General features: G+C 32.8%; 1 protein-coding gene across 1 annotated transcript; it reads left to right on the top strand.

The window, feature by feature from the left end:
* Positions 1–1,282: 1,282 nt before the first annotated feature.
* Positions 1,283–10,151, top strand: LOC146897115 (seed linoleate 9S-lipoxygenase-3-like). The gene is made up of 8 exons (XM_085738656.1): positions 1,283–1,586; positions 6,169–6,489; positions 6,770–6,855; positions 7,267–7,374; positions 8,188–8,492; positions 8,658–8,921; positions 9,123–9,514; positions 9,618–10,151. The coding sequence occupies exons 3-8, from the start codon at positions 6,787–6,789 to the stop codon at positions 9,980–9,982; spliced, it is 1,503 nt and encodes a 500-aa protein (XP_085594782.1). The 5' UTR covers positions 1,283–1,586; positions 6,169–6,489; positions 6,770–6,786; the 3' UTR covers positions 9,983–10,151.
* Positions 10,152–10,478: the final 327 nt, after the last annotated feature.

The following is a 10,478-nucleotide window of genomic DNA, read 5'->3' as shown; positions in this document are numbered from 1 at the left end:
TAGGAAAAAAGTAATTAATATTGCATTGAAAAGTGAAATAGATCAATTATTTTAGTACAATTCTTTTTTTACAAAATGATTTAGTTATTATAGGACGGTGCGAGTATTAATTTAGAATCCTTAAAGAATATGTAGTGTACACGTGAGTTTAGCTCAGTTGGTATGGGCAATGCATAAAATATGCAAGGTCTGGAGTTCGAACCCCGACCACCACAAAAAAAAGAATATGTTGTGACATTCTTTAACAAGACCAAAAAAAAAAAAACACAAATGTATTGATGTTGAGTTTGATCAAGATGTGCGATTTGCAAATCTTGTTATACACCGTACAAGATTTATCTCCTATATAAAGTTATAAAAGTTTCAAGTCAACTACTATCCCAATCACTAAGGCATCTTTGCTATTTTGTTGATAAAAAATTAGGTGCACGTGAACCACGATTCTCGCATACAAGCATTTTCTTGTATGTGTTGTGATTATTGAAAAATATGAGTAACAATGCTCAACAATAATGACATTAATTAAAGTAAAAAACAACAATAATTGACATTAATTAAATATTTAATTCATAGGCACAGATAATATAAAGAGTTTTTATATATATTAGCAGAAAAAAAATGTAGTAAGCATGATCCTTGTGCTTGTGAAAATATAAAAAGATTTTACAAGATAAGAAACTAAAAGCAGAAATAAAATCTTGAAAATTGTGTAGTTTAATTTTGAAAGTTTTATATTTTATCTTTTTAGTTTGTGCATTTGATTAATTTCTTTTTTAACTTTAAACTTGTATCTTTAGGACACAAGTTAGCATAATCCTAAAGGAAATGCCGACTTTAATACAGCAAAAATAAAGGAATACCAACTTTTTGTCAGACTTTTTTTCTTTGACTATATCCTATGTTTAAATTATTTTATTTATAATTTTTTCATTTTTATCCAATAAAAAATTATATATCTAGGTTTAATCATATTTCCTTATAATTTTATTATCCACTTCTGAACAATTGTGCTCTTTTTTACCCAATCAAAGAGAAAATTTGAAAATAGAAAAACAAAATCCTAAAGAGAAAAAATCGGACTGATAAAATAATATTATCTCTTATTAAACAAATAATAAGTGTGACAAATATTTATTTTTGAAAAATAGAAAAAGAGCATATGCTATTTAATATGTTAGTGGTTTACTTGAGAAACAAGTTAACTGATGTCATACATTATCATCACATACTATACCAATAATAAAAATCTTAAAGGCCATCCCTTTCAACTTTCAATGTTATTATTCGACATTCGTTATAAAATTCCTTGAAGTGTGTACCATCAAATACATAAAATATTTTGCAGACTTTTCTACCAAGTGAAACACCTGCTCCACTTGTCTACTATAGACAATTAGAGTTGAAGACTTTAAGAGGAGATGGAACGGGGGAGCGCAAAGAATGGGACAGAGTCTATGATTATGATGTTTACAATGATTTGGGTGACCCCGATAAGGGTCAAAGCTACGCTCGTCATGTTTTGGGAGGATCTAGCAGCCTTCCTTATCCTGGTAGGGGAAGAACGGGCAGAAAACCAACAGCAACAGGTTAGACTATCACTACAAGAAATTTGCCATATAGCAACGGACACCTTTAGTGACTGCAAAAAAAAGAGTTGGTATAGATTAAATATAGCAACCGGAATTGCACCCTGGCGTTGCTATAGGGTAGCAGAGAAAAAGGCGCACAAATTTTCATGAAATATTCACATGCCTCCAAAACAACGCGCTCAAATTTTCAGTCTCATTCAATTTTTTTTCTACCTTTTTCTTTCTCTCACACAATCAAAAAAATATCAATATATCATTATTCTTTTTTTGTGAAATTTTCACTCAGCTGGAAAGAAAAAAAAATCCTCTTAAAAGAAGAAAGAAACTCACGCACGCTTACCCCTCTTTCTCAATCAGAACGCCTAAACCAAACCCCTCTCTCCTTCAATCTCACACTGATCCCATGAAATCAGTAGAGAGCTTTTCGATCAGTACAAAACCCCTCAATTCGTCAATCTCATGCCGTTCGAACGTCAACCCTCAATCCCATGCTTCAACCCATTCGAAAATCTCAGAAGCCTTTTTTGATCCTCTCGCCCTTTTCTGGCTAGTGTTTTCGTAATCAAACGATCTCGTCCTCATTTCCTTCCTCACAGCTTCGTATTTTTCCCGATCTGGCCATGTATGTCTTCTTCCACTCCCAATTCATAACACTGATTTCTCGATTCAATTGTTTTTGGTGGTGTTTTTATTGCTTAAATTCATAAATCTAGTACTGTTTCTTGGATTTTGTATGATTTTGATTTTTTTTAGTGTTTAACTATTAGGATTGGTTATTCCATTGTCAATTCTGTAAATTTCTAATTTTGTAGAATTTCAATTTCGTGAAATTATTAATTTAATTTTATGTGGAACACTATGCTCTAATTAGGTATCCTCTGACCGACCCTTATCTAATCCAATAAATGATAAATCTCTGAAACTCTTGTTCCATAAATTTCCGATTCATGAAACTCTAAAAGAGTTGGCAATGATGATTGCTGCAAATGACGAAGGTAGCAATGTTTGTCATGAATCGTATATCGTTTGCTTCAATTATTGCTTTTATTCCCTATGTTAATAATAGATTTTTTAGTGCTCATATCGTGAAGGAATGCTTTTGAATGGACATTAAGGACCCATGGTTAACGATATATGTTTTGCCTATTTGAGTGCTTTTCACACACTCTTCAAGTTGTTAATGTGATAAAGGAACCGATTGTTAAAGAGACTAGTTTTAGAAAATGGTCATTCATGATAGTTATTTTGCTTTTATCCCATATAAGATATCATTCAAATTGGTTCCACTTCCATCACATTAGATATGATATTTTCTTTAATCGTTAAAATGTACTCTTAATTAATAATATTGTAAGGAATATGTTTGGAGTGGAGAGGTTGTTGTGTAAGTTTGGTTATATGGTTTTTAAATGAAACAATGACAACATCGTGTGACCCTTCATTACAATGCCATTGTGTCCCAAAGTGGACCTATTTGTCTTTCTAAGTATGCACGTTCTTCAATATTCCTTGATATCTTGTTCTGACATTTTATTACACTTAAATTTTTTGGTTGACATAGGCAATAATATTGTCCTAGCATGTTAGTTTAACCTTAATACTTATACTCTTAGAGCATCATGGGTGTTAGGTAGGTGTGATAATGATTCTTCATGAGAAGCTTGGTCATTCATCGTGCATGAACTGTATAGGAATTCTATTAGCATATATGATATTATCTTGAAGTTAATTTGCTTTTATCATATCTTGAATTGTTTCCTTTAGGATATATATTCATTTGGGTTTGAAAGTTTCTCACTTGTTGTTACTGCGAACTTAAAATCTATCATTCATGTTCTCAGGTTGTACCATCTCCTTGTTTGACTATTGAACTTATAGATGCATGAGTCATGGCTTTAGTAGATGTGTTTAATATCACAGAATTGTTTACGAATCAGGCAAAAAAAATGTAACTTTAGTTCATCTATTTTTGTAGCTTTTATGTTCTGTTGTAGTATTTGATGTGTTTAGAGTTGTTGATTAGCCATTTTATCGGATTATTTTGACTTTCAAATAGGAATGAGGCAGGTTGATGACAAAGTCAAACAAGTGAGTATAAAGAAGCAAAAGGTATGTGAGGTTGCTGCCATGAAATCATGATGAGTACTTATTATGCATTTTTTCCTGAATTTGTAAATCTTAGATGTTGTGTATTGATTTAACTGCCTTATATTATCAAGGTTGATTTATATAATGATACCTATTCCTTACTGATATGTAAATGCGAGTGAAATCAATGTGTTAAATGCAATGCAAGAACGCAACTTAGATATCTTATTTCTAGGGATCAAGTTAGAAAACACCAAATGAAAACAATCTATGATGAGTCTTAAGTTATTGACTTTTGAAAACTTTATTCTGTTAGTGTGTTTTTTTTTCCTTTCCATAAAGTGGATTTCTAATTCGATGAGTTATGTAAACTGGTAGCCTGACATGAAAGGCCGCCACACCTGGTAAGTAAAAGGTTTTATATATTTGATTGATCCACATGATTCATGACTACATCTGGTTCATCTATAATAATAGTCCTTTTTTTTTTAAGGTTTGAGGCGTGAAGGAACGACAAGTAATATGACCAATGTTGTAGGAACCATTCTCAACTCCACGAATCATGAACCCTGTTCAATAAACCTCGCTTTTGTTTCTATATTTGATACTCATGAAGGCGACAATTTTTGTATTGACTGACTGATGAAGGTACCATTGTTTGCGGTGATTGATTGGCGAAATCATTTATTAGGTATGCTTTTCTTGCCAATTCGATTGGACTAAATTGTTTTGAAATTGTTGCACTAAAGGCTATTTTTTTCTTTCCTTTTGCTTTTCCAATTCAGTCCAATCTCCCATGTCAAAAGTTTATTCTATTAACATCGAGTTTCAACCTTAACGAAGTTAATACCAGTACTACACTTTTTCAATAGTAAATCATCTCAAATTTTCTTCCATTTATTTTCTTTAAATGAATAACCTTCTATTGTAGGTGATTTTTAATTCCAGAAACTATTAGAGAAACTATCAAGAATCTAAAGATTAATGAGTTGGAGAAATGCATGATTTTTCATAGAACACTATGGAGTCACTTGATTCATTTAGCCAATCTCACTTAGTAGAATAAGGCTTGGTTGTTATTGTAGTGGCATATGTAAAAAGTTATGAACCTAGAAATTACGTATAAAAAAAATTGTTGTTTAGTATATGTTATTTTAGTATAGGGATTTATGTATGTGCTAGTCTAGGCATCATTTAAATTTTGAGCTTTCTTCGTGGCTGTTTTGGGTTTTGGTATTCCTTAGGTTTGGTTGATTTTTATTTTATTTTTTATTTTATCAATTTTATGTTGTTTAGCCTTCAATTTTTGTAGCTTCTTCTAGTGAGTGATTGAAGTGACTTTTGGAAATTGTTTTGTTCAAGGTTGTTTTGTCACATTACTTATTGAACATATTAATTCTATTTTGTAGATGGATGACGATGATATTGATGAAGAATTTCATGATTTGGAAGCACAACTTGAGTGTATTTTCTCCTTGTTTTGTTAATGAGATTCCTTAGGATTGAGTGTATTTTCTCCTTGTTGTGTTTTGTTATCATAGGACGTAGGCTTTGTGTTGTGTTTCTTGTTGGATTCTAATAATTCTCTCTCTCTCCCATGTTGCAGACGAGTGAATTTGTAATGTGAGAGGCCGTGGCACGTTTGATGTTTACTTCCTTGCAGCATCCGCTGAAGTCTGTGCCGGCTTCAAATATGATTCAACGATTGTGTTTATAACCTTCTCCGTTCCAGTTCCTTAAGAGGAGATGCTTAAATCGTTAATAGAAACCCGAGCTAAAGTCATAAATATGTTGTATTAAGTTAATTCTACAAGGATAAGAGCTTGGTACCATGTAGCTTTGTTAGTTTGTAAGATGTTAGTTTCGCATGTTTGTAAGACTTGTTTGTTAATTTGACAATTTAATATAATTGAAATTTTCTTTTATGTTGCTTTAAATATTGTGTGGTGCATATAAAAAAAAACAGTGTAAAACTTTTGTTATTAAAAAACTATTTGGTTTAGACAAAAATATTTATTTGTAAAAAAAAAAAAAAAAAAAGACCTATAGCAACGAGAAGTCTAGTCATATACCAACGGATATACAGGTTGGTTAAAGCAATTAAACAGGTGTAAAATGCCGTTGCTATAGCTCCGAAGTCTTTAGCAACAAGCTAGTTATCCGTTGGTATAAGCTATTGGGATGGCTTTCTGCCGTTGGTATAAGCTATTGGGAATGCTTTCTGCCGTTGGTATAAGCATAGTATCCTAGACGGCAGCATGTGGCCGTTGGTATAGGTTTTATGACCTATACCAACGGTTTTTTGAACCTTTACCAACGGTTTTTGCCGTTGCTAAATGGCAAATTTCTTGTAGTGTATGTTCTTATATTCATGTCTTATCTCCTTTTTCTATCTCTCTTTAGTAAACTTTAGCATAAACTTTAAAATAATATCATTATAATGAAAAATATTTTACTGTTACTTATACTTTTTATTCAATTATCACAACAGATCCTAACACTGAGAGCAGGAGCTCTAGTGTGTATATTCCAAGAGATGAAGCTTTTGGGCACTTCAAATCCTCAGACTTTCTTGTTTATGGACTTAAATCTGTTTCTCAAGATGTGATTCCATTGATACAATCTGTATTTGACACAAACTTCACACCAAATGAATTTGATAGCTTTGATGATGTGCTTGATCTATATGAAGGAGGAATTAAGCTACCAACAGATATACTTAGTCAAATTAGTCCTTTACCAGTGTTATCAGAAATCTTTAGAACTGATGGTGAACAATTCCTCAAGTTTCCTACACCTAAAGTAATTCAAGGTATATCATTATATCCTACCTTTTGCAAAGCAACCACTTATTGAATTCTTTGCGCGCCTTCATGTCTCTCCTGTCATATTTCGACAATTGAATTAATCTAAATATTGATCTATCAATATTATCAATTTATCAGTATTTATTAATCCAGTAATTGAGATTTGACGGGAGAGATCGATTAAGGGGTTGGAGAAGATCCAAGTTTTTAAAATGACACTTTCGATTAAAATTTAATAAAAAAATTATGAAGATTTTATGAACTAATCATTATTATTTTGAGTAGTGAGTAAGTCTGCATGGATGACCGATGAAGAATTTGGAAGAGAGATTCTTGCTGGTGTAAATCCTGGCTTAATTCGCAGCCTCCGAGTAAGTTTAACGTTCATTGTTAGTAAACATGAAACTAACATTAGATTTTTGCATTAATTTAAATTTCTTTTTAATAATATGGTTATTATATTTTTAGTCCATAGAAAATTGATAGATTTTGTTTTCAATTTATGTATTCACTCTATAGTCCTTATTAATTATACAAATACATACTTAGTCCTTAAAAATAGACTAAAAATATGCAGTTCTGTAATTTGTATCAATAGAAAATTGGATACAGAAACTAAAAACCAAATTTGGATAGAAAATTGGATACAGAAACTAAAAGCGAAACTCGAGATAATTATACTTATAGGTAATAAAAAATATTTAACTTTAGCAATGTTTCTACACTTAACTGGCCCTAATTGTTAAACATCATTCTTTCATGATTTTCCAAAATAATTACAGGAATTTCCTCCAAAAAGTAAGCTAGATAGTGCAGTCTATGGTGATCATACTAGCACGATAACCAAAGAGCACATAGAGCTTAACTTAGAGGGTATCACTGTTGATGAGGTAAAGATAAATATGTTTGTTTCTCTATCGCCAAATTTGATTTATTTAGTATGGTTCCAATGAATAGAATTGACCAAGTGATTAATGTAAGAGTTAACTTAAAATCAGGTTCAGAAATCAGGAGCAACGTGCCACGATCAGAAGCAACGTGCCACGATGGAGAGCAACGTGCCACGATGGGTTGAAAGCAGATCCTGATGCAAGCACTGGAAAAATCGTGCCACGATGGAATCGTAACGTGGCACGATGGTACGCTGAAGGAAATAAAGAAAACGTATTTTCAGTGCAGATTTGTTCCAAATTTTAAGCAAAACTTTTACTATAAATATAGACCTTGTATCAAACTATTTTGAGAGAGATAGAGGGGCTGAAACAAGGGTTTAGAAAGGCAACAACAAAACTAGGGTTTGTATAGAGTTTGTCTCTTGGCAACAAAACTAGGGTTTGTGGGTTGATTCACCTTGGGAAACACTATTAGGATTGAGTCTCTTGGTTACGGGAAGAGGCTGGGATTTGGGTAGAATTAGGCGGGAGACTTATTCTTGTAATCCATCTCTTTGTAACGCTACTCATCATATAGTGGAACGGAGGGCTGCTCTCTCCCCCAGACTAGGTCAATTTGGACCGAACTGGGTCAACAAATTCTTTGTGTTCTCTCTTCCTTTTCTTTCGCTGTTGTTTTCTACTTTTGGCTTGTGTTAATTGTTCCATACACTTTGATTTTGGTTGCTTAATTATCTCTTGCTCCACACATCAAGTTGTTATTGGTGTGAGTTTTCTCATCGAATCCTCAACAATTAATTTTTTGAACAGGCTATACAAAACAAGAAATTGTTCTTGCTAGAACACCATGACACAATAATTCCATATCTAAGGCTAATAAACTCAACTTCCACAAAAGCCTATGCTTCAAGAACCATCCTTTTCTTGAAAAGTGATGGAACTTTAAAGCCTTTGGCCATTGAGTTAAGCCTTCCACATCCTCAAGGAGATCAATTTGGTGTTGTTAGCAATGTCTACTTGCCTGCAATTGAAGGTGTTGAAGCTACTGTTTGGCTACTTGCCAAGGCTTATGTTATAGTAAACGACTCGTGCTTTCACCAACTTGTCAGCCACTGGTAAAAATTTGTCGATGAAATTCAAACAAATAACTACTACTATAAACAATAAAATTAGCAACGAAAATTTAGAGACTTGAAAAAATGGAATTTCTCTCTAGTTCCGTTGTTTTTTATGTAAATTCATGTATATGAATTGATTATGAATATTTTGATGGATTGCAGGTTAAATACTCATGCAGTTGTTGAACCATTTGTCATAGCAACAAACAGACAACTTAGTGTGCTTCATCCTATTTATAAACTATTACATCCACATTATCACGATACCATGAATATAAATGCACTTGCTAGATCATCCTTAGTAAATGCAGATGGTATTATTGAAAAGACATTCTTATGGGGAGGGTATGCTATGGAGATATCTTCAAAAGTTTATAAGGATTGGGTTTTTACAGACCAAGCCCTCCCTGCTGATCTTATCAAAAGGTAATTCTTACAAATATACACCAATCGCTAAATGAGTTTGTGAGCGATTAGTGATGGATTTGAGATTTTCGGTCCCTAACTATGTTGGTCACTATAGGATAGTTTTTTTATAGTTAAAGGAATTAAAGTTGAATGATCATGATTTTATAAGGACTAACAATATATTTAACCAGTATAATTATTGTGCTCTTGTTTATATAGGGGAATAGCAGTTGCGGATTCAACTTCCCCTCACGGTCTTCGTCTACTCATAGAGGATTACCCTTATGCTGTTGATGGACTTGACATTTGGGATGCTATTAAGACATGGGTTCAAGACTATGTCTCCATATACTTCACATCAGATGAAAAAATTCAGCAGGACTCTGAACTCCAATCTTGGTGGAAAGAAGTTGTAGAAGTGGGTCATGGTGACAAGAAAGACGAGCCATGGTGGCCGAAAATGCAAACTCGCGAAAAGTTGATTCAAGTTTGCAGTATTATCATATGGACTGCCTCAGCTCTTCATGCAGCTGTTAATTTTGGGCAATATCCATATGGAGGTTTCATATTAAACCGTCCAACTCTTACTAGGCGATTAATGCCTGAGAAAGGTACATGTTTTGTTTTAGTCTCCGCAAAAAATATTCGTATCAAAATTGGTATCTGTAATATATATTTTATCGAGACTAAAATCAAATATTTTACATATTACAGGTACTACCGAGTATAATGAGCTAGCTACCAACCCTCAGATGGCTTACTTGAGAACAATTACACCAAAGTTTCAAACTCTGATTGATCTATCAGTCATAGAAATCTTGTCAAGGCATGCTTCTGATGAATACTACCTTGGACAAAGAGACAGTGCTGAGTATTGGACTTCTGATACAAATGCCATAGCAGCCTTCAAGAAGTTAGGAAAAACTCTAGCTGAAATTGAGGGACAACTCATTCTGAGGAACAACAATGAATCATTGAGAAACCTAGTTAGGCCGGTTAGCATGCCTTATACCCTTCTTTTTCCTTCAAGTGAGGAAGGACTTACTTTTAGAGGAATTCCCAACAGTATCTCAATCTAAGAGTGTTGCTCTATTGTGGTTTTGAATAAACTGTGTGAGAGAGGGAATTTCAAATCCTTATCACATCACTTATGTATAATTATGTTGTGTGTTTGATTGCTTGATTGTTAAATATGACAGTAATGTAAACTTATGCTTTTATATATAGTGTTGTATTTATGGTTTGTAAGGTGGTGGCCTAAACAATCTATCTTGTAAAATAGTTTATTACATGTCATCTACTGGTCTATAAGAACAAAATATATATCCCCTCATAAAATATATATATATATATATATGGGTTATGATAGAAGACACCTTTTGTGAAGGTGTCTTTTATCAAGTTACTCTATGAGCATTTGTTAAAAGACACCAACTACTTTTTATGAAGGTGTCTTTTATCAAAGTTATAACTAAAAAAGTGAAAATCACACCTTGAGGTGTGACTTGATAAAAGACACCACACTACTTTTTATGAAGGTGTCTTGTAACATAACCCTATATATATATATATATA

This window comes from Medicago sativa, chromosome 8, assembly GCF_051527215.1.
Source record: "Medicago sativa cultivar Bolivia chromosome 8, Bolivia_mono, whole genome shotgun sequence".
NCBI classification, from domain to species: domain Eukaryota; kingdom Viridiplantae; phylum Streptophyta; class Magnoliopsida; order Fabales; family Fabaceae; genus Medicago; species Medicago sativa.
This window is presented reverse-complemented; position numbering and strand designations above follow the sequence as displayed.